Source organism: Oncorhynchus nerka, linkage group LG27, assembly GCF_034236695.1.
Source record: "Oncorhynchus nerka isolate Pitt River linkage group LG27, Oner_Uvic_2.0, whole genome shotgun sequence".
NCBI classification, from domain to species: domain Eukaryota; kingdom Metazoa; phylum Chordata; class Actinopteri; order Salmoniformes; family Salmonidae; genus Oncorhynchus; species Oncorhynchus nerka.
Window position 1 is genome coordinate 66,602,471 of NC_088422.1, and position 25,565 is coordinate 66,628,035.

General features: G+C 45.4%; 1 protein-coding gene across 1 annotated transcript in view; it reads right to left on the reverse strand.

The window, feature by feature from the left end:
• Window positions 1-2,245: 2,245 nt before the first annotated feature.
• LOC115112528 (immunoglobulin superfamily DCC subclass member 4-like) overlaps window positions 2,246-25,565 on the reverse strand; it is a 66,287-nt gene continuing 42,967 nt past the window's right edge. The window contains exons 9-20 of the mRNA XM_065011905.1: window positions 24,328-24,465; window positions 21,832-22,005; window positions 17,592-17,828; window positions 17,289-17,390; window positions 16,970-17,153; window positions 9,145-9,272; window positions 7,818-7,988; window positions 7,546-7,680; window positions 6,318-6,420; window positions 4,910-5,147; window positions 4,674-4,802; window positions 2,246-3,942 (exon numbers count right to left, since the gene is read on the reverse strand). Coding sequence (XP_064867977.1) covers window positions 3,106-3,942; window positions 4,674-4,802; window positions 4,910-5,147; window positions 6,318-6,420; window positions 7,546-7,680; window positions 7,818-7,988; window positions 9,145-9,272; window positions 16,970-17,153; window positions 17,289-17,390; window positions 17,592-17,828; window positions 21,832-22,005; window positions 24,328-24,465 — 2,576 coding nt within the window. The 3' untranslated portion in view covers window positions 2,246-3,105. The remainder of the gene's footprint in view (window positions 3,943-4,673; window positions 4,803-4,909; window positions 5,148-6,317; window positions 6,421-7,545; window positions 7,681-7,817; window positions 7,989-9,144; window positions 9,273-16,969; window positions 17,154-17,288; window positions 17,391-17,591; window positions 17,829-21,831; window positions 22,006-24,327; window positions 24,466-25,565) is intronic.

The following is a 25,565-nucleotide window of genomic DNA, read 5'->3' on the forward strand; positions in this document are numbered from 1 at the left end:
GAGGGTAATACATAATAGGGGATCTGTGTTTGTCAGAAGGATTATTTACAGTCCCAAGTCTACACCACTTTGAACTTTTTTTCCCACATTCTGTTGCGTTACAAAGTGGGATTGAAGTAAACAAAATACTCCATAATGTGAAAGTGAAAAGAAAATTCTACACATGTTTACAAATTAAACAACTAAAATATAGTTGTTGCATAAGTATTCACCCATTTGTTTAGGCAAGCCTAAAGTAGTTCAGACGTAACATTTGGCTTAACAAATCACATAAGTTACATGGACTCACTGTGTGAAATAATAGGAGTTGAACTGATTTTTGAATGACCATCCCTTCCTCTGTCTGCCATACACACACCATCTGTAAGGTCCATCTGTAAAGTCAAGTATTGAATTTACCCTCAGATTCAACTACAAGACCAGGTATGCTTTTGGAAAGCCTCATAAAGAAGGGCAGTGATTGGTAGATGGGTAACCACAACACATCAGACATTGAATATATCTTTAAGCATGGTCAATCATTTTGCTGTGAATGATGTATTAAATCACCCAGAGACATCAAAGATGCAGTCGTCCTTCTGAACTGAGCTGCAGGACAGGAAGGAAACTGCTTAGGGGTGTCACCATGAGGCCATAAGGGGATTTTAAAACGGTTAAGAGTTCAATGGCTGTGATGGGAGAAAACAGAGGCTGGATCAACAAGATTGCAGTGACTCCACAATAATGACCTAACTGACAGAGTGAAAAGAAGAATAAACATTTTCCAAAACATGCATATGTATACAACAAGGCACTAAAGTAATATTGCAAAAAAACATGGCAAATTAATACACTTTTTGGCCTAAAAGCAAAGCCTTATGTTTGGTGCAATTCCAACACAACACATCACTGAGTAACTACCTTCTTATTTTCAAGCATGGGGTGGCTGCATCATGGTATAGGTATGCTTGACATTGGCAAAGACTGGGGAGTTTTTCAGGATGAAAAGGATGGAGCTAAGCACACAGAATCCCAGGGAAAAACCTGCCTCCCTCTGCTTTACACCAGACACCTGAGGAGGAATTCACCTTTCAGCAGGACAATAACCTATAACACAAAGCCAAATCTAAACTGGAGTTGCTTACCAAGAAGACAGTGAATGTTCCTGAGTGGGCAAGTTACAGCTTTGACTTAAATCTGCACAATTGTTTTTGGCAAGACTTGAAAATTGCTGTCTAGACATTATCCCCAACACTTTGACAGAGCTTGAAGATTTTGCAAAGCTTGAAGATGTGCAAAGCTCTTATGAGACTTACCCAGGAAGACAGCGGTAATCGCTGCCAAAGGTGTTTCTAACATGTATTACCTCAGGAGGGTGAAAACTTACCTAATCAAGGTATATTAGTGTTTATTTTTCATTAATCTTTAAAAAAAAAATGTAATTTTTCTTCCACTTTGAAATGACAGAGTATATAAAAATGACAATTAAATCCAATTTAATTCCACAATGTAACGCAACAATATGTGACAAAAAGTTCAAAGGGGTGTAGACTTTACATATGATATTGTGAACGACCTCAGGCTGGTGAGAGTCGAAAGTACAAAGAAATAATGTAAATATGGCTGAAAACAGAAGTGGTTTCTAGGTCTATTTCTCTATATTTCCATCCCACTCTCACCTGCAGAGGGAGGAGCTTAGACACAGCTGAGAAAGGATGAGTGAGATGGCATCACAAAGGGTGAGGCTTGTTCATCTGTAGTAGGTCTAGTAACAGGCTACCATATAGCAGGCCTGGTAACTAAACTGCTGCATGATTTACCTAAGGTGAAAAGTGATTTGAGGTAACTGGTCAATTAAAAATGTTTTTCTTCTCCCGTCCAAAGTAGATGTAACATTGAGGGGGGTGACGACAGCTGGAAACCCAGATCTAATGGGGCAACCGATAATGAGGAAAAGGGCAATAAACAGAGATCTGAGACAGTCCGTTATGTACCATACGTGTCATTTCCTGTAGGCAATACACATTGATGTATATAGAAAGAAGAGGACAAGAAGTTATTCCTGAAAGTATTGAAGGCTATGAATTCAAACAGTTAAAAAACAGATTCCAAAAGTTGCACCTATCTGCATGACACAATTCAAATCACCAACAAACCATCCTGTAAAGAAATGAGGTAGTGCTGTTGACTGGGAGCAAAACCAGGAGACTGCTGCTATAAGTTGTGTTATTTTGTCATACACCTACACATCTCATCTAGTCCCCCAAAAAAATAATGCAACCTATATCAACTACATGTACTGTATCCGGTTCCTTCAAATTTTCTTCAATTGCCTCGTTTATTTTCCTTTTTCTTCATTTTCAACATATTTGACCTATTTTTATTGAATATAATCATCTATATAAATATACAGAGGTTAAAAATGCACCTAAAATATTAGGCACCTGAGACCCCCAAGTCAGGGAGACCCCCAGTCAGGGAATGTGTGTGGATCCTGAGACAGCAGGAGGTTGGAGAGAGAGAGACAAGAGGTCTGCACTCTCAGTGTCTAAATATAAGGCTTCTTTCCTGGTGCTGGGGCAGGAGCATCCATACAGTGGAACAGCCAATAGGAACAGCTCAGTCATTGGAAAGGAGCCAGAGTGAGAGTGAAAGGGCCACAAGGTCACGGTTCTGCTCTATCTTCATCCATGGTGCTGAATCAAGAGCCTCTCCTCCATCATCAGTTGACCAAAGGTAGGTCTTGAAGTACCACACGGCCCACGCTCAATCTCAAGAGTCCAACAGGTCAAGGCTTATGAAAAAAGGAATATCCTCCTTTCTACATTATGCTTCCGTCATCGTACGTCTGTAACAGGAGCCTGTAGCAAAGTACAGAGTAAGGCCAGACTAACATACTGCTGCTATGCAACAAAATGAATACCCATACATACTAGCACTAAAAAATATATACTGTATATATACACATATAAAACAATGGATTCAAAGTACCTATAAAACTGAGCCAAGAAGAAGAAAATCAGATACTGAGGTGCTTTAAAAAACAAAAAGAAAATGGATTCATCATGGATGAGAAAAATAAAAAAGTCCAACTGGTCTTGGTGTGGGGGTTTGTTTCTCCTCTTGCTAAGGGCAAAGGTAGCTGTGCGCTGCAGAGTTAGAGTGGACAAGGCCGGTGCTGACGAAAGGAGAGGGGGACGGGAGAGTGGGGCAGTGTCTGGAGTCCCCGTTCCCCAGGGTCTCCTGCCCTGTCCGCAGGGGCTTGGTGGAGTGGAAGCCGTTGGTGAGCCCCATTCCCATATGCCGCCCCACATCAACAGTCAGCTGGGCTGCCACACCCACCATGCCCCCAACCATGCCCTCTGGCTGCCCATTGTGATTGAACACTGGCTCCAGGACAGGGCCGGGTGGGACCTTGGGCAGGGATTGTGTCTCTAGGGACTCCTCCCCTGGTGATGGACGTTGTGGTGCCTGGGCAGGCTGTCTGACTGGCTCCCCTGGATGCTGTGGTGCCTGGGAAGGCTGTCTGACTGGCTCCTCTGGATGCTGTGGTGCCTGGGAAGGCTGTCTGACTGGCTCCCCTGGATGCTGTGGTGCCTGGGAAGGCTGTCTGACTGGCTCCCCTGGATGCTGTGGTGCCTGGGAAGGCTGTCTGACTGGCTCCCCTGGATGCTGTGGTGCCTGAACAGGCTGTCTGACTGGCTCCCCTGGATGTTGTGGTGCCTGGGCAGGCTGTCTGACTGGCTCCTTTGGGTGTAAAGGGGCCTGGGCAGGCTGTCTGACTGGGGAGTAAGCTGCCTCGGACAATGAGGGCCCCCTGGTGGTCTGAGAGTCCTCATCCTTGTCACTCCGCGCCTCCTGCTGCTCTTTCTCCAGGTCGTTCAGCTCAGAGTGAACTATGACCTCTGCCTCCACCTGGTTACCGCTGCACAGGGAGGAGCCCAGTCGGTCCTCAGGGTTGCCCTGAAAAACACACACACAGCCCATGTAACAGTGGAGTCCTACAAGGCAGTGTGTTTGTACTCCTGTTGTTCTGTATTAACATACAACTGTAAATGACCTTACACCAGTGGTATCAATCATGACTGAAAGGCAGCCATAATACAATTATAACAGTCATTATTTCTTGCTATGCCATCCAGCTTTCTGAACTGCATACCATTCTCTAAACGAAATCACTGAGAATACGACTGAACTGTCATCAGTAAAATAGAGCAGCGGTGGTATGTGGTGTGACTGCAAAATAAATGAGGGATTCATTATAGATTAATTATAGCTCTCCCCTCCTACACTTTTGAAGGGTATGAGAGTGCCTTAACAGTGGTAGAGTAATTAATTTATCAGACGCATGATCAAGCGGCTCATTCAGCTTTCAGCCAGAGTGTCACGTTCTAATTAGCTATACGTCATCCGGACACCTCGTTCATTGTTTCATTACTTCCTGTTCAGCTCTCACACAAACCACTCTACCTCTACACCATCTCTCTCTTACTGCTCTTCTACACGCACGCACGCACACACCACGCTCACACACAAATTACGCTCGCACACACACACACACACACCACGCTCACATACAAACTACGTTCGCACGCACACAGACACACACCATGCTCACACACAAACCACTTTCTACCCCACACAAACACACACGCGCGCGCATGCACTGACGCATACACACTCTTCTCACATACCTTGCCATTCTCTGTGGTGGCCATGTCCAAACTTCCATTGTTGAGCGTTGGAGAGTCCTCTGTGATGGTATCCCTGTATTTGGTGATCCGGTTGGCCCAGTTACGACTAACTGACCCATTCCAAGCAGCCTGGAGAATGACAAGGTCAGAAGAAAAACACGACTCAACAAGTAACCTTGAAAGGTACTATATTTGAAGTTGTGTCTAGTGTGGTATCTAGTGTCCTGACTACTCACCTTGAGCTCAGCTCCTAGGGAATCGTCCCCTACTCCTACATTACCCATGAGGCTGTGCTCCTCAGTGGGCTCCGTGAGGGGTTGGGCGCGGCCATGGTCATGGTCCAGGCTGCCCAGGGGCATCAGGGTCTCTAGCTCATGGCAATCACTGCATTCTGGCACCATGGTGGGCACAGACCTACCCCCACGGCGGTACTGCGGAGGTAGAGCTGTGGAGTCCAGCCCTCCAGACACCTCTCTGGTTACACAGCACAGAGGAGGGGCACGGGTTATGGATCATGGTTATGTCACTGCACATGGTTTAAACTCGGAGCACAGTATAAAAACAAGGATTATCATTAGCAATTGTGTTTTTTATAGGAATACTTCGGGATTTTGACATTGAGGCCCTTTATCTACTCCCCCAGAGTCAGATGAACACTTGCATACCATTTAAATGTCTGTGTCCAGTAAGAAGGAAGTTGGAGGTAGTTTCGCGAGCCATTGCTAACTAGCGTTAGCGCAATGCCTGGAAGTCTATGGGTATATACTAGCAGACACCCATAGACTTTCAGTCATGGCACTAACACGGAACTACCTCTTAACTTCCTTCATACTGGACAAAGAGACATGGAAATGGTATCCATGAGTTTATCTGCCTCTGGGGAAGTAGACAAAGGAAGGCCTCATTGCCAACATCCCAAAGTATCCCTTGAAAAACAAATATGAGGAATGCATTGTCATTGATAGTCATGACAACTACAACAGTAGGATGAACAGCATATTGTCACTCCATCTCAAATTGTGATGGCTAGCTGGATTCCCTATAGTACAGACTGGAATTCAAACAGTTGAGCTAAATACCAAAACAGACAGTAATAATAGTTGTTCCGTATTAATGCAAAATTATTCAAAATTATTCAAATCTGAAATGTCAAATGTGCAGCATTAAGACATGGACTCCCTCCCCCCTGGGTCTCACACAAAAGTCATCCTAATACTGTAACTACACAAAACATCTCCAAATCCTCCACTTCTATTTAAATCAGTTTTACTGCTCTCCCTGCCAAACCCAATGCAGGGAAACATGACTTTTGTTTCATATTTTGTCCTGCTCATTAAGCTTCATAATAGACCAAGAGCAGCCATCCGTGGTTTTCTGTCTTTCAGGACACACTCAACAACATCTGGTTGTCTGTCTCTCTGCTGCTGCAGCTTCACACTCGCACGCACACACACACACACACACACACACACACACACACACACACACACACACACACACACACACACACACACACACACACACCTTCCCTTAAATCTTACAATGCCAGTGAAAGCTTAATGATCCTCAAATCCTAGACGTACATACTAAAGTAGACATACTAAAACAGACAGAGTCATTTGCTTTCAGGTGGCCTCTTCTTACCTGGCCTTGCCATTGCGGAAGCTGACACACATACAAAGGAGAATGCTGAGCAGCCCCAGACACACACCAACTATGATGCCTGTCACTGCATGGATGTCCAGCTCTATAGAGAACAGGGAACAGCCCAGGAAGGCATGCAGGAAATGGGGAGAGAAAACAGACGAGATACTGGATGAGTGTCTGAACCTGTCAGCACAGGACGCAGTTAGAGAACAGAAGTTAGGTGGGAGGATGAATGATAATATACTTTATATGCAGTATGATGACAGCCGGATTCCAAAAATTCTGCAGAACCTATTCTGTCACCCCTCAATCAATTTCAGCGGGCCATGAAGGAACCAATTCACACTTCCAGGGAGGGAGATATTAATTCAGCTTGGGCAATGGCTGGCTGTCTGGCAGCAGAGGGGAGAGGGGACAGATGGTGCTCGCTCCGCTCTCGCCCGCCCACCATCCACCTCGCCCTCAATCACATTGCATTTACTACTGGCAAGATTGTCTGATGGAGCCGAATATGGGGCAACTCCGCAGGACCAGAATAAAACTGCCACTCATCTTACTCTGTCTTTCTACGTCTCAGTGGTTTCAGCTAATGCCCTGATCCAACCGGAGGAGGATGGACTCCCCTAGCTCCAGTGTTGTGACCTTTTGCTTCTGAATGGAGCTCTCTCCTGGCTTGCTTCTAGATGCTCGAGTTTAGCTGTTGTGTTCATTATTCTCTGACGGACAAAGTGTAATTGGGATACAAATAGATGAGGATTGATGGAGGTCTCCTTGAGAAGCCAGACAAAACTGCAGTAACATTCAACAATGTGCACATATCTATCTTTCCTGCCAAGCCCCCATAGAATGAGCCACTCTCTCAGAGCCCCCTTCACCGTGGTTATAGGCAAGGTGTCATCCACAGCTCTTCTGCTTCTCAAAGTCAGATATGAAGTTGATTCATAGAGCTCTCTGGGTGCAGCGGGTGCTGAGGCCACCCCTTTAATATTCACCTCAGAAGGCCAGAGAGTGAGGAGAGATATGACACAGGCTCCCCAAAGTGACAGCCTCCTGCAGGCTTCTCTCTCCCGCTGGCAGGGATGGATTGACCACTTTAAAGGACTCTCTGTGTGTGTGTGTGTGTGTGTGTGTGTGTGTGTGTGATTGAGAGTGTTGGGAGATACTTATGTAAGTGATGACGCACACGCACACCATCACAGTATGTGTAGACAGTAGACTCACTCACCATATTTCCTGGGAGGAGTGCGCACATCCTTCACTGGGGAATAAGGCCCCACCCCCACCTCAGTGGACGCCCTCATCTTAAAGAAGTATTGTGTACCACTAGACAGCCCTGTTACCTCAGCACTCATGATGGTCCCTGAGAGGGGGGATAGAGAGAGAGAGAGAGAGTGAGAGAGGGGTAAGTGTGTGTGAGTCATTAACAGTCACATTTGTATCCACTTATAGAACCCACACAGCTCCCCGCAACAGCCACACCTTCAGCCACCCACCCACCATCTTGGGAGAGGTTGTTCCACAGATGCTCAGGTTGGCTGAGGTTGATGGTGTATAGGATCCTGTAGCTGATGACGATGCCATTGGGCTCCACAGGCGGACACCAGTTCACCAACACAGAGGAGGAGTCCAAGGCACTGAGCTGCAGCTCTGCTGGGGGGGTGGAGGGTACTGGGGACACAGGGGGTGAAGTCAGTAATCACACCCCAGAAATAAAGCACCACAGCGGGCTGGCCACACAGGCTTTGTGTGGCTGGCTGGGACAGGTGTGACACCCCTCTGGGACAAGATACCCTTGCCACCTGGTCATAGAGGGAGGGCTGAGGGCAGGGACTGGGTCTCAGGTGACAGAGGGTGGTAGTATGGGGTCCGGCAGGCAGCTACCCCTGCTGTGTCAAACCAAAGACCCCTACTTCGCTGCTCTGGTAATGCATCTTCTCCTGGCCAGTTTTCACAAAGCGTCTCGATGCTGATCTAGGATCAGTTTGACCTTTCAGATCGTAATGAATAAGATTATATGGACAGAGAGGACTTGATCCTAGATCAGCCCTCGTTCCTGGCCACTCCCTGACACCACTTGGCTGAACTGATTGACGGGCCCTGTCCCAGACAGCTCTTGGCCAACACAAGGGCCACTTCCATCTGGACATTTAATTACAGCCAATTATCTCCCTACGCTGCTAAAGATTAATCCCTTCTCTGTTAACCTGCCTCAATCACACTTGCTCAGTCCCTCTCTCTCTCTCTCTCTCCCTCTCTCCCTCTCTCTCTCTCTCTCTCTCTCTCTTCCTCCCTCCCTCTCACACACACAGTGTTGTATTGCTATACTTGTGGGGACCAAATGATTGATTCCCATCCAAAATCCTATTTTCCCATACCCTAAATCTAACCCTAACCTTAACCCTAACCTAACCTTAACCCTTTACCTAACCATAACCCTAATCATAAACCCAAACCCCTAACCCAAAAACTAACCTAACCTTACCTCCTAACCCTAACCTTAATTCTAACCCTAATTGTAACCTTAACCCAACCTCTAAGCCTAAAATAGCATTTTTCCTTGTGGGGACCGTCAAAAATCTCCCCACTGGTCCGAATCTTCCTTGTTTTACTATACATGTGAGGACTTCTGGTGCCCACAAGGATAGTAAAACAAAAACACACAAACACATACACAAACAAACTACATACCTCTGTCAGAAACAAAAATTCCCTCACAGAGAAAGAGAAAGTGAGCGACAGAGAATATTGAACACAAGCATCCACCTATATGTTACACTGATGCACAGATTTGTCCACTACACTGATGAGAACAGTAGAGACTTACTGTCAGTGAGAGTGGACTCCTCCACGGTGCCGCTGAAGGGACCAACCACGTCTTCTCCAATGGACTGCACAGCCAGCTCATAGCGGGTGTAGGGTTTTAACGCCCCCAAGAGGATCTCCTGAGCAGAGCTGCAAAACACAGTTTGGAAGATAAAAAAATGAATGAATGAATGAATGAAGAGTCACAAATGGGAAAACCTGCACATCCTTCCTTCCATTCATAACCTGAATATAGATTTAGTCATTGTGGAATAAATATTACATTTCAATGAAAAGCGCTTCTTTAATCTGATTCTTTAAATGGAATTTCCATTTTCCTCCAAGAGAGGCTGGATATCTCTTCTACTGTCCTGTGTTTGACCCAGGACCAGGAGATGTGTTGTGTTTGGGGTGGTGGTGGTCCCTGACTGACCTGGTGTAGTAGGAGACCAGGAGATGTGTTGTGTTTAGGGTGGTGGTGGTCCCTGACTGACCTGGTGTAGTAGGAGACCAGGAGATGTGTTGTGTTTGGGGTGGTGGTGGTCCCTGACTGACCTGGTGTAGTAGGAGACCAGGAGATGTGTTGTGTTTAGGGTGGTGGTGTTCCCTGACTGACCTGGTGTAGTAGGAGACCAGGAGATGTGTTGTGTTTGGGGTGGTGGTGGTGGTCCCTGACTGACCTGGTGTAGTAGGAGACCAGGAGATGTGTTGTGTTTAGGGTGGTGGTGGTCCCTGACTGACCTGGTGTAGTAGGAGATGTGTTGTGTTTGGGGTGGTGGTGTTCCCTGACTGACCTGGTGTAGTAGGAGACCAGGAGATGTGTTGTGTTTAGGGTGGTGGTGGTCCCTGACTGACCTGGTGTAGTAGGAGACCAGGAGATGTGTTGTGTTTGGGGTGGTGGTGGTCCCTGACTGACCTGGTGTAGTAGGAGACCAGGAGATGTGTTGTGTTGTGTTTGGGGTGGTGGTGCTCCCTGACTGACCTGGTGTAGTAGGAGACCAGGAGATGTGTTGTGTTAAGGGTGGTAGTGGTCCCTGACTGACCTGGTGTAGTAGGAGACCAGCGATGTGTTGTGTTTGGGGTGGTGGTGGTGGTCCCTGACTGACCTGGTGTAGTAGGAGACCAGGATATGTGTTGTGTTTGGGGTGGTAGTGGTCCCTGACTGACCTGGTGTAGTAGGAGACCAGGAGATGTGTTGTGTTTGGGGTGGTAGTGGTCCCTGACTGACCTGGTGTAGTAGGAGACCAGGAGATGTGTTGTGTTTGGGGTGGTGGTGGTCCCTGACTGACCTGGTGTAGTAGGAGACCAGGAGATGTGTTGTGTTGTGTTTGGGGTGGTGGTGCTCCCTGACTGACCTGGTGTAGTAGGAGACCAGGAGATGTGTTGTGTTAAGGGTGGTAGTGGTCCCTGACTGACCTGGTGTAGTAGGAGACCAGCGATGTGTTGTGTTTGGGGTGGTGGTGGTGGTCCCTGACTGACCTGGTGTAGTAGGAGACCAGGATATGTGTTGTGTTTGGGGTGGTAGTGGTCCCTGACTGACCTGGTGTAGTAGGAGACCAGGAGATGTGTTGTGTTTGGGGTGGTAGTGGTCCCTGACTGACCTGGTGTAGTAGGAGACCAGGAGATGTGTTGTGTTTGGGGTGGTGGTGGTCCCTGACTGACCTGGTGTAGTAGGAGACCAGGAGATGTGTTGTGTTTAGGGTGGTGGTGGTCCCTGACTGACCTGGTGTAGTAGGAGACCAGGATATGTGTTGTGTTTGGGGTGGTAGTGGTCCCTGACTGACCTGGTGTAGTAGGAGACCAGGAGATGTGTTGTGTTTGGGGTGGTAGTGATCCCTGACTGACCTGGTGTAGTAGGAGACCAGGAGATGTGTTGTGTTTAGGGTGGTGGTGGTCCCTGACTGACCTGGTGTAGTAGGAGACCAGGAGATGTGTTGTGTTTGGGGTGGTGGTGGTGTTCCCTGACTGACCTGGTGTAGTAGGAGACGAGGAGATGTGTTGTGTTTAGGGTGGTGGTGGTCCCTGACTGACCTGGTGTAGTAGGAGACCAGGAGATGTGTTGTGTTTAGGGTAGTGATGGTCCCTGACTGACCTGGTGTAGTAGGAGACCAGGAGATGTGTTGTGTTTAGGGTGGTGGTGGTCCCTGACTGACCTGGTGTAGTAGGAGACCAGGAGATGTGTTGTGTTTAGGGTAGTGATGGTCCCTGACTGACCTGGTGTAGTAGGAGACCAGGAGATGTGTTGTGTTAAGGGTGGTAGTGGTCCCTGACTGACCTGGTGTAGTAGGAGACCAGGAGATGTGTTGTGTTAAGGGTGGTAGTGGTCCCTGACTGACCTGGTGTAGTAGGAGACCAGGAGATGTGTTGTGTTGGGGGTGGTGGTGGTCCCTGACTGACCTGGTGTAGTAGGAGACCAGGAGATGTGTTGTGTTAAGGGTGGTAGTGGTCCCTGACTGACCTGGTGTAGTAGGAGACCAGGAGATGTGTTGTGCTAAAACTGGCGAGTGTAGAGAGTATAGAGATATTGTTATCCACGTCGGCACCAACGATGTTAGGATGAAACAGTCAGAGATCACCAAGCGCAACATAGCTTCTGCGTGCATATCAGCTAGAAAGATGTGTCGGCATCGAGTAATTGTCTCTGGCCCCCTCCCAGTTAGGGGGAGTGATGAGCTCTACAGCAGAGTCTCACAACTCAATCGCTGGTTGAAAACTGTTTTCTGCCCCTCCCAAAAGATAGAATTTGTAGATAATTGGCCCTCTTTCTGGGACTCACCCACAAACAGGACCAAGCCTGACCTGCTGAGGAGTGACGGACTCCATCCTAGCTGGAGGGGTGCTCTCATCTTATCTACCAACATAGACAGGGCTCTAACTCCTCTAGCTCCACAATGAAATAGGGTGCAGGCCAGGCAGCAGGCTGTTAGCCAGCCTGCCAGCATAGTGGAGTCTGCCACTAGCACAGTCAGTGTAGTCAGCTCAGCTATCACCATTGAAACCGTGTCTGTGCCTCGACCTAGGTTGGGCAAAACTAAACATGGCGGTGTTCGCCTTAGCAATCTCACTAGGATAAAGACCACCTCCATTCCTGTCATTACTGAAAGAGATCATGATACCTCACATCTCAAAATAGGGCTACTTAATGTTAGATCCCTTACTTCAAAGGCAATTATAGTCAATGAACTAATCACTGATCATAATCTTGATGTGATTGGCCTGACTGAAATAATGGCTTAAGCCTGATGAATTTACTGTGTTAAATGAGGCCTTATACCTCCTCCTCACTAGTGACCATATCCCCTGTGCATCCCGCAAAGGCGGAGGTGTTGCTAACATTTACGATAGCAAATGTCAATTTACACAAAAAAAATGACGTTTTCGTCTTTTGAGCTTCTAGTCATGAAATCTATGCAGCCTACTCAATCACTTTTTATAGCTACTGTTTACAGGCCTCCTGGGCCATATACAGCGTTTCTCACTGAGTTCCCTGAATTCCTATCGGACCTTGTAGTCATAGCAGATAATATTCTAATCTTTGGTGACTTTAATATTCACATGGAAAAGTCCACAGACCCACTCCAAAAGGCTTTCGGAGCCATCATCGACTCAGTGGGTTTTGTCCAACATGTCTCTGGACCCACTCACTGTCACAGTCATACGCTGGACCTAGTTTTGTCCCATGGAATAAATGTTGTGGATCTTAATGTTTTTCCTCATAATCCTGGACTATCGGACCACCATTTTATTACGTTTGCAATTGCAACAAATAATCTGCTCAGACCCCAACCAAGGAACATCAAAAGTCGTGCTATAAATTCACAGACAACACAAAGATTCCTTGATGTCCTTCCAGATTCCCTCTGTCTACCCAAGGACGCCAGAGGACAAAAATCAGTTAACCACCTAACTGAGGATCTCAATTTAACCTTGCGCAATACCCTAGATGCAGTTGCACCCCTAAAAACTAAAAACATTTCTCATAAGAAACTAGCTCCCTGGTACACAGAAAATACCCGAGCTCTGAAGCAAGCTTCCAGAAAATTTGAACTTTTTTGAGGAAAATAAGAACAATCCGAAATTCCTTTTTGATACTGTCGCAAAGCTAACTAAAAAGCAGCATTCCCCAAGAGAGGATGACTTTCACTTTTGCAGTGATAAATTCATGAACTTCTTTGAGGAAAAGATTATGATTATTAGAAAGCAAATTATGGACTCCTCTTTAAATCTGCGTTTTCCTCCAAACCTCAGTTGTCCTGAGTCTGCACAACTCTGCCAGGACTTAGGATCAAGAGAGACGCTCAAGTGTTTTAGTACTATATCTCTTGACACAATGATGAAAATAATCATGGCCTCTAAACCTTCAAGCTGCATACTGGACCCTATTCCAACTAAACTACTGAAAGAGCTGCTTCCTGTGCTTGGCCCTCCTATGTTGAACATAATAAACGGCTCTCTATCCACCGGATGTGTACCAAACTCACTAAAAGTGGCAGTAATAAAGCCTCTCTTGAAAAAGCCAAACCTTGACCCAGAAAATATAAAAAACTATCGGCCTATATCGAATCTTCCATTCCTCTCAAAACTTTTAGAGAAGGCTGTTGCGCAGCAACTCACTGCCTTCCTGAAGACAAACAATGTATACGAAATGCTTCAGTCTGGTTTTAGACCCCATCATAGCACTGAGACGGCACTTGTGAAGGTGGTAAATTACATTTTAATGGCATCGGACCGAGGCTCTGCATCTGTCCTCGTGCTCCTAGACCTTAGTGCTGCTTTTGATACCATCGATCACCACATTCTTTTGGAGAGATTGGAAACCCAAATTGGTCTACACGGACATGTTCTGGCCTGGTTTAGATCTTATCTGTCGGAAAGATATCAGTTTGTCTCTGTGAATGGTTTGTCCTCTGACAAATCAACTGTAAATTTCGGTGTTCCTCAAGGTTCCGTTTTAGGACCACTATTGTTTTCACTATATATTTTACCTCTTGGGGATGTTATTCGAAAACATAATGTTAACCTTCACTGCTATGCGGATGACACACAGCTGTACATTTCAATGAAACATGGTGAAGCCCCAAAATGTCCCTCGCTAGAAGCATGTGTTTGTGACATAAGGAAGTGGATGGCTGCAAACTTTCTACTATTAAACTCGGACAAAACAGAGATGCTTGTTCTAGGTCCCAAGAAACAAAGAGATCTTCTGTTGAATCTGACAATTAATCTTAATGGTTGTACAGTCGTCTCAAATAAAACTGTGAAGGACCTCGGCGTTACTCTGGACCCTGATCTCTCTTTTGAAGAACATATCAAGACCATTTCGAGGACAGCTTTTTTCCATCTACGTAACATTGCAAAAATCAGAAACTTTCTGTCCAAAAATGATGCAGAAAAATTCATCCATGCTTTTGTCACTTCTAGGTTAGACTACTGCAATGCTCTACTTTCCGGCTACCCGGATAAAGCACTAAATAAACTTCAGTTAGTGCTAAATACGGCTGTTAGAATCCTGATTAGAACCAAAACATTTTATCATATTACTCCAGTGCTAGCCTCTCTACACTGGCTTCCTGTCAAAGCAAGGGCTGATTTCAAGGTTTTACTGCTAACCTACAAAGCATTACATGGGCTTGCTCCTACCTATCTCTCTGATTTGGTCCTGCCGTACATACCTACACGTACGCTACGGTCACAAGACGCAGGCCTCCTAATTGTCCCTAGAATTTCTAAGCAAACAGCTGGAGGCAGGGCTTTCTCCTATAGAGCTCCATTTTTATGGAACGGTCTGCCTACCCATGTCAGAGACGCAAACTCGGTCTCAACCTTTAAGTCTTTACTGAAGACTCATCTCTTCAGTGGGTCATATGATTGAGTGTAGTCTGGCCCAGGAGTGGGAAGGTGAACGGAAAGGCTCTGGAGCAACGAACCGCCCTTGCTGTCTCTGCCTGGCCGGTTCCCCTCTTTCCACTGGGATTCTCTGCCTCTAACCCTATTACAGGGGCTGAGTCACTGGCTTACTGGGGCTCTCTCATGCCGTCCCTGGAGGGGTGCGTCACCTGAGTGGGTTGATTCACTGTTGTGGTCATCCTGTCTGGGTTGGCGCCCCCCTTGGGTTGTGCCGTGGCGGAGATCTTTGTGGGCTATACTCAGCCTTGTCTCAGGATGGTAAGTTGGTGGTTGAATATATTCCTCTAGTGGTGTGGGGGCTGTGCTTTGGCAAAGTGGGTGGGGTTATATCCTTCCTGTTTGGCCCTGTCCGGGGGTGTCCTTGGATGGGGCCACAGTGTCTCCTGACCCCTCCTGTCTCAGCCTCCAGTATTTATGCTGCAGTAGTTTATGTGTCGGGGGGCTAGGGTCAGTTTGTTATATGTGGAGTACTTCTCCTGTCCTATTCGGTGTCCTGTGTGAATCTAAGTGTGCGTTCTCTAATTCTCTCCTTCTCTCTTTCTTTCTCTCTCTCGGAGGACCTGAGCCCTAGGACCATGCCCCAGGACTACCTGACATGATGACTCCTTGCTGTCCCCAGTCCACCTGGCCATGCTGCTGCTCCAGTTTCAACTGACCTGAGCCCTAGGACCATGCCCCAGGACTACCTGACATGATGACTCCTTGCTGTCCCCAGTCCACCTGGCCATGCTGCTGCTCCAGTTTCAACTGTTCTGCCTTACTATTATTCGACCATGCTGGTCATTTATGAACATTTGAACATCTTGGCCATGTTCTGTTATAATCTCCACCCGGCACAGCCAGAAGAGGACTGGCCACCCCACATATGCTCTCTCTAATTCTCTCTTTCTTTCTCTCTCTCGGAGGACCTGAGCCCTAGGACCATGCCCCAGGACTACCTGACATGATGACTCCTTGCTGTCCCCAGTCCACCTGACTGTGCTGCTGCTCCAGTTTCAACTGTTCTGCCTTCTTATTATTCGAACATGCTGATCATTTATGAACATTTGAACATCTTGGCCATGTTCTGTTATAATCTCCACCAGGCACAGCCAGAAGAGGACTGGCCACCCCACATGGTGGAACCGCCTGGTTCCTCTCTAGGTTTCTTCCTAGGTTTTGGCCTTTCTAGGGAGTTTTTCCACCGTGCTTCTACACCTGCATTGCTTGTTGTTTGGGGTTTTAGGCTGGGTTTCTGTACAGCACTTTGAGATATCAGCTGACGTACGAAGGGTTATATAAATACATTTGATTTGATTTGATTTGTGTTTGGGGTGGTGGTGGTCCCTGACTGACCTGGTGTAGTAGGAGACCAGGAGATGTGTTGTGTTTGGGGTGGTGGTGGTGGTCCCTGACTGACCTGGTGTAGTAGGATATGTGTTGTGTTGGGGGTAGTGATGGTCCCTGCCTGACCTGGTGTAGTAGGAGACCAGGAGATGTGTTGTGTTTGGGATGGTCCCTGACTGACCTGGTGTAGTAGGAGACCAGGAGATGTGTTGTGTTTGGGGTGGTGGTGTTCCCTGACTGACCTGGTGTAGTAGGAGACCAGGAGATGTGTTGTGTTAAGGGTGGTAGTGGTCCCTGACTGACCTGGTGTAGTAGGAGACCAGGAGATGTGTTGTGTTGGGGGTGGTGGTGTTCCCTGACTGACCTGGTGTAGTAGGAGACCAGGAGATGTGTTGTGTTTAGGGTGGTGGTGTTCCCTGACTGATCTGGTGTAGTAGGAGACCAGGAGATGTGTTGTGTTTAGGGTGGTAGTGGTCCCTGACTGACCTGGTGTAGTAGGAGACCAGGAGATGTCTTGTGTTTGGGGTGGTGGTGGTGGTGGTCCCTGACTGACCTGGTGTAGTAGGAGACCAGGAGATGTGTTGTGTTTGGGGTGGTGGTGTTCCCTGACTGACCTGGTGTAGTAGGAGACCAGCGATGCGTTTCTGATGCCGGCCGGGCTGCAGCGTACGGTGTAGTTGATGATGCGGACGTTGCTGAAGCGAGGTTTCTCCCAGCGCAGCCAGATGGATGTGGAGCTGTTGGCTGTAGCCTTGATGCTGCTTGGGGGCAGGGGAGGGGGGTTCCCCTTAGGGGGCGCTGCAAAAACACACACAGACAGTTTATACACAAATATTGGTATTGTACAGACTTTCTTTAAATCTAACAGACAGAATAGAATGACACAAGCTCGCACGCACACACACTGACACACACACCGATGAATAGACACACCTTTGCCATGTGCCTTCTCCGTCCTGCCCTTCCATCCTGCAGCATAGCCATCCGTCTGCTTATTGAAGGCCCACACCTTCACTTCATATAGTCTATCAGGAACTGACACACACACATAAATATATAGAAATGTATCTCAAGACAGAAACACACCACATTATACATAACCACAAGAAAGCTTGGCATAATGACCACGAGTTCCAAACATATTATAAATAGTCACATTTTACCATACACATAATATCGCCTGGATCAGTAGGAAGTGATTTAAACAACACTGGCATGTGAACATCCCAGACTCACCCAGACTAGAGACCTCATGATGTTTGACCCTCTTGCGGAGCTTGATGGTGTGGGCCTCCATCCTCCTCACCCGCTCCCTCTCAGGATGAGCCTCCCCATTGGTCAGGTCGTCACCAACCACCTCCCTGCAAAAGAGCTTGTAGCCAGAGATCTGCGTGTGATTGGGCGGGGGCTGCCATGTGACATGGAGGGAGTTCATTTTGGCCCTAACCTTCAGCTCTGTGGGAGCAAAGATCACTGGGGAAAGACAAAAAGCAAACAAGGTGAAACAACATTACTAGAGCGCAATGACATGATTCAAGAAAACAAGATCTAGACACTGATTCATTGTACCAACTCAATTTGACAATCTCCTAATGGCTTTAACATTAAATAATGTAATTCTATAGACCTGTATCTAGAACAGGTGCCACCTTAATTGAGGATGATGGGCTTATGGTAATTAATGGAATGGTATCAAACATAAAACACATTGTTACTATGTGTTTTAATACCATTCCAATCTATTCCAGCCATTGTTATAAGCCGTTATCCCCTCAGCAGCTTCCTGTAATTCACATGAACTGACAATGAGGTCCTACTCAGTGAAATGTTCTTCTTCTGTGCATTAAGAGCTTTTCTTCTTCTGTGCATTAAGAGCTTTTCTTCGTCTGTGCATTAACAGGTTTTCTTCGTCTGTGCATTAACAGGTTTTCTTCGTCTGTGCATTAACAGGTTTTCTTCGTCTGTGCATTAACAGGTTTTCTTCGTCTGTGCATTAACAGGTTTTCTTCGTCTGTGCATTAACAGGTTTTCTTCGTCTGTGCATTAACAGGTTTTCTTCGTCTGTGCATTAACAGGTTTTCTTCTTCTGTGCATTAACAGGTTTTCTTCTTCTGTGCATTAACATATTTTCTTCTTCTGTGCATTAACAGGTTTTCTTCTGTGCATTAACATATTTTCTTATTCTGTGCATTAACAGGTTTTCTTCTGTGCATTAACATATTTTCTTATTCTGTGCATTAACAGGTTTTCTTCTGTGCATTAACATATTTTCTTATTCTGTGCATTAACAGGTTTTCTTCTGTGCATTAAGAGCTTTTCTTCTTCTGTGCATTAACAGGTTTTCTTCTTCTGTGCATTAACATATTTTCTTCTGTGCAATAAGAGATTTTCTTCTTCTGTGCATTAACAGATTTTCTTCTTCTGTGCATTAACAGGTTTTCTTCTTCTGTGCATTAACAGGTTTTCTTCTTCTGTGCATTAACAGGTTTTCTTCTTCTGTGCATTAACAGGTTTTCTTCTGTGCATTAACAGGTTTTCTTCTGTGCATTAACAGGTTTTCTTCTTCTGTGCATTAACAGGTTTTCTTCTTCTGTGCATTAACAGGTTTTCTTCTTCTGTGCATTAACAGGTTTTCTTCTTCTGTGCATTAACAGGTTTTCTTCTTCTGTGCATTAACAGGTTTTCTTCTTCTGTGCATTAACAGGTTTTCTTCTTCTGTGCATTAACAGGTTTTCTTCTGTGCATTAACAGGTTTTCTTCTGTGCATTAACAGGTTTTCTTCTGTGCATTAACAGGTTTTCTTCTGTGCATTAACAGGTTTTCTTCTGTGCATTAACAGGTTTTCTTCTGTGCATTAACAGGTTTTCTTCTTCTGTGCATTAACAGATTTTCTTCTTCTGTGCATTAACAGATTTTCTTCTTCTGTGCATTAACAGGTTTTCTTCTGTGCATTAACATATTTTCTTCTTCTGTGCATTAACAGGTTTTCTTCTGTGCATTAACATATTTTCTTATTCTGTGCATTAACAGGTTTTCTTCTGTGCATTAAGAGCTTTTCTTCTTCTGTGCATTAACAGGTTTTCTTCTTCTGTGCATTAACATATTTTCTTCTGTGCAATAAGAGATTTTCTTATTCTGTGCATTAACAGATTTTCTTCTTCTGTGCATTAACAGGTTTTCTTCTTCTGTGCATTAACAGATTTTCTTCTTCTGTGCATTAACAAGTTTTATTCCCCTGTGCATTAACGGCATTTGTGAGAGCTCAGTCATTGTATAGAAAAGGATAGAATGGACTTATGTCAATTTCTTAGAAATGAATCTTCTGCCTTTACCAAGAACCTCAGACACACACACACACAAGCACATTGTAAGAGGCACAGAGTCAGCCTTTCCTCCTGAATGGAGAGCAATTGTATGGCTGATGCAAATGTGAAGGAGAAGGTGTATTCAGCCATGAACAGTCAGCATGAATGGAAGGTTGCAGTGTTCTTTTCAGTGCTAGTATACTTAGTTACAGGTTAAGACATGAAGGTGAGTCAATCCGGAAAATGTAAAGAAATGTTAAAGTTTCTTCAAGTGCAGTCGCAAAAACCCTCAAGCGCTATGATTAAACTGGCTGTCATGAGGACTGCCACAGGAAAGGAAGACCCAGAGTTACCTCTGTTCTTTAGAGTTACCAGCCTCAGAAATTGCAGCCCAAATAAATACTTCAGAGTTCATGTAACAGAGGAGACTGCATGAATCAGGCCTTCATGGTCGAATTGATGCCAAGAAACCACTACTAAAGGACACCAATAAGAAGAAGAGACTTGCTTAGACCAAGAAACACGAGCAATGGACATTAGTCCAGAGAAATCGGTCCTTTGGTCTGAGTCCAAATTTGAGATTTTTGGTGCTAACCGCCGTGTCTTTGTGAGACGCAGAGTACGTGAACGGATGATCTTAGCATGTGTATTTCCCACCGTGAAGCATGGAGGAGGTGTAATGGTGTATGGGTGCTTTGCTGGTGACACTGTCTGTGATTTATTTAGAATTCAAGGCACACTTCACCAGCATGGCTACCACAGCATTCTGCAGCGATATGCCATCCCATCTAGTTTGCGCTTAGTGGGACTATAATTTGTTTTTCAACAGGACAACGACCCAACACACCTTTAACCCAATTGAGATGATTTTAGATGAGTTGGACCGCAGAGTGAAGGAAAAGCAGCCAACAACTGCTCAGCATATGTGGGAACTCTGTTGGAAAAGAGGACTGTTGGAAAAGCTGGTTGATAGAAAGCCAAGAGTGTGCAAAGCTTCATCAAGGCAAAGGGTGGATACTTTGAAGAATCTAAAATATATTTTGATTTGTTTAAACCTCTTTGGGCTAGGGGGCAGTATTTTGACATCCAGATGAAAAGCTTGCCCAAAGTAAACTGCCTGCTACTCAGGCCCAAAAGCTAGGATATGAATATAATTGGTAGATTTAGATAGAAAACTGTTTGAATAATGTATGTGAGTATAACATAACTGATATGGCAGGCGAAAACCTGAGAAAATTTTTTTGAGGTCACTCTCTTTTCAATGGGATTTCTATGGGGATCTAGATTTCTAAGGCACTTCCTTGCAGTTCCCATCACTTCCACTAGATGTCAACAGTCTTTAGAAATTGGTTGATGTTTTTCCTTTGAGAAATTAAGAAATAGGTCTGTTCAGAACGAGGGTCGAGTCTAGTGTACTGTTTGTTAGGGGCGCGCGACCTGAAAGCTCGCTCCACTTTGTTTTCATCCGGTATTGAACACAGTTTATCCCGTCTTAAGTTTTATTGATTATTTACGTTAAAAAAACCTAAAGGTGTATTAGGAAAGTTGTTTGAAATGTTTGGAACAAGTTTACAGGTAACTTATTAGATATTTTGTAGTCATGTTGCGCGAGTTGGAACCATTTTTCTGGATCAAACGCGCCAAATAAATGGTCATTTTGGAGATATAACGATGGAATTTATCGAACAAAAGGACCGTTTGTGATGTTTATGGGACATATTGAAGTGCCAACAAAAGAAGGTCTTCAAAGGTAAGGCATGAATTATATCGTTATTTCTGCGTTTTGTGTTGCGCCTGGCTGGTTGAAATATGAATGTCATGTGTTTGTTTGGTGGGGATATAATCACATGGTTTGATTTCGCCGTAAAGCCTTTTTGAAATCTGACACGTTGGCTGGATTAACAACAAGTGCAGCTTTAATTTGGTGTTTTGCATGTGTGATTTCATGAAAGTTGAATATTTATAGTAATGTAATTTGAATTTGGCGCTATGCCATTTCACCGGATGTTGCCGTGACAGGTTCACTTTCTTGGTTACTACTTGATTCCATAAGTGTTATTTCATCATTTTGATGTCTTCACTATTATTCTACAATGTACAACCCTTGAAAGAGTAGGTGTGTCATATATAAATATATATAGAAAGAGAGAGGGCAGGGCGCGAGGTCTCACCCATGCTGTGGTTAAAGTGGGCTGGGGTGTGATGCTGAGCCCACTCAGATGGCACACCAAAGCCTGCTCCTGTTCCTGCCGCCATCCGCAGCCGATAGGCCTGGTTAGGCTGCAGCTCCCGCAAGGTAAGCTGAGTCTCATTCCCCCCCACCTCCACAGAAACCCCGTTGTCCACTGCAGTAAACACACACACATACATAAGATGCAGCCCATCTTCATAATTATCCATGACCTTATTATGCAAGACCTGGTGACTCATTGTATACCATGGATAGAACATAGAACACTTTATGCTTTGGGCATGTACCCCAAGTCACTCTTCAATACTTAATGCTTAGAATCCACAATTGTTCTTGGAGCCAAAATGAGTGTGACTGAGTTTAAGAGTCTTTTGTAGTCATTCAGGACACACTCCCCAACAACAACTGCCTGGCTGTCTCTCTGCTGTTGCATACTGATACACATGCCAACAGGGCATACACAAACACGCGCACATAGGCACACAAACACGCACACATAGACACACAAACACGCACACATAAATACACAAACAGGCACACATAGACACACAAACACGCACACATAGACACACAAACACGCACACATAAATACACAAACACGCACACATAGGCACACAAACATGCACACATAGACACACAAACACGCACACATAAATACACAAACAGGCACACATAGACACACAAACAGGCACACATAGACACACAAACACGCGCACGTAGACACAAACACGCACACATAGACACACAAAGACGCACACATAGACACACAAACACGCACACATAGACACACAAACACGCGCACATAGACACAAACACGCACACATAGACACACAAAGACGTACACATAGACACACAAACACGCACACATGGACACACAAACACGCGCACATAGACACACAAACACGCGCACATAGACACACAAACAGGCACACATAGACACACACACAGGCACACATAGACACACACACAGGCACACAGACACACAAACACAGGCACACAAACACGCACACATAGACACACAAACAGGCACACATAGACACACAAACAGGCACACATAGACACACAAACAGGCACACATAGACACACAAACACGCACACATAGGCACACAAACAGGCACACATAGACACACAAACAGGCACACATAGATACACAAACAGGCACACATAAACACACAAACAGGCACACATAGACATACAAACAGGCACACATAGACACACAAACAGGCACACATAGACACACAAACAGGCACACATAGACACACAAACAGGCACACATAGACACACAAACAGGCACACATAGACACACAAACACGCACACATAGGCACACAAACAGGCACACATAGACACACAAACACAGGCACACATAGACACACAAACACAGGCACACATAGACACACAAACAGGCACACATAGACACACAAACAGGCACACATAGACACACAAACAAGCACACATAGACACACAAACAGGCACACATACACAAACAGGCACACATAGACACACAAACAAGCACACATAGACACACAAACAGGCACACATAGACACACAAACAGGCACACATAGACACACAAACACAGGCACACATAGACACACAAACAGGCACACATAGACACACAAACAGGCACACATAGACACACAAACAGGCACACATAGACACACAAACAGGCACACAGACACACAAACAGGCACACATAGACACACAAACAGGCACACATAGACACACAAACAAGCACACACAGACACACAAACAGGCACACATAGACACACAAACAGGCACACATAGACACACAAACAAGCACACATAGACACACAAACACAGGCACACATAGACACACAAACAGGCACACATAGACACACAAACAGGCACACATAGACACACAAACACAGGCACACAAACAGGCACACATAGACACACAAACAGGCACACATAGACACACAAACAGGCACACATAGACACACAAACAGGCACACATAGACACACAAACAGGCACACATAGACACACAAACAGGCACACATAGACACACAAACAGGCACACATAGACACACAACAGGCACACATAGACACACAAACAGGCACACATAGACACACAAGCAGGCACACATAGACACACAAACAGGCACACATAGACACACAAACAGGCACACATAGACACACAAGCAGGCACACATAGACACACAAGCAGGCACACATAGACACACAAACAGGCACACATAGACACACAAACAGGCACACATAGACACACAAACACAGGCACACATTCAGCCATAATTAACATCATTCTCTACTACAGGAATCCTAACTTTAGATGCGCACGCTTTATGGTTGCATAAATCATGCATTGATTTGAGGCTTTGTGCCTTCCTGAAACATGAACACATGTACCACCACGTTCTAATACCGGACAGCGTTATAATAACACAGGACAGCAGTGTAGTACTGTGGCCTCCGTGCTAGTGCATGGTGATGTGCTCGCCTTGTTCCAGTGTGGAGTAGTCGATGCGGTAGCGGGTGACAGCTCCTCTGCTGTGCTGGGAGGACAGGGGCAGCCACATCACTCTGATGTCTGTAGGAGAGGTGCTGAGCAGGGACAGCTGTGGAGGGGCACTGGGTACTGTGGGGTAGAGCATGGCAGGACATTCTTAGTATTAATGTGTCATATAGTTTGCAGTACAGATTAGAGGTCGACCGATTAATCGGAATGGCCGATTAATTAGGGCTGATTTCAAGTTTTCATAACAATCGGAAATCGGTGTTTTTGGGCGCCGATTTGCCGATTTTTTTATATATATTTTTTTACACCTTTATTTAATCTTTATTTAACTAGGCATGTCAGTTAAGAACACATTCTTATTTTCAATGATGGCCTAGGAACAGTGGGTTAACTGCCTTGTTCAGGGGCAGAATGACAGATTTTCACCTTGTCAGCTCGGGGGATCCAATCTTGCAACCTTAACTAGTCCAACTTAATAACGACCTGCCTCTCTCTCGTTACACTCCACAAGGAGACTGCCTGTTACGCGAATCCCGTAAGCCAAGGTAAGTTGCTAGCTAGCATTAAACTTATCTTATAAAAAACAATCAATCATAATCACTAGTTAACTACATATGGTTGATGATATTACTAGATATTATCTAGCGTGTCCTGTGTTGCATATAATCTGACTGAGCATACAAGTATCTGACTGAGTGGTGGTAGGCAGAAGCAGGCACGTAAACATTCATTAAAACAGCACTTTCGTGCGTTTTGCCAGCAGCTCTTCATTGTGCGTCAAGCATTGCGCTGTTTATGACTTCAAGCCTATCAACTCCCGAGATGAGGCTTGTGTAACCGAAGTGAAATGGCTAGCTATTTAGCGCACGCTAATTGTCGTTGTGTTGCTGGTTCGAGCCCAGGGAGGAGCGAGGAGAGGGACGGAAGCTATACTGTTACACTGGAAATACTAAAGTGCCTATAAGAACATCCAATAGTCAAAGGTTAATTAAATCCAAATGGTATAGAGGGAAATAGTCATATAATTCCTATAATAACTACAACCTAAAACTTCTTACCTGGGAATATTGAAGACTCATGTTAAAAGGAACCACCAGCTTTCATATGTTCTCATGTTCTGAGCAAGGAACTGAAACGTTAGCTTTCTTACATGGCACATATTTTACATGGAACATATTGCACATTTACTTTCTTCTCCAACACTTTGTTTTTGCATTATT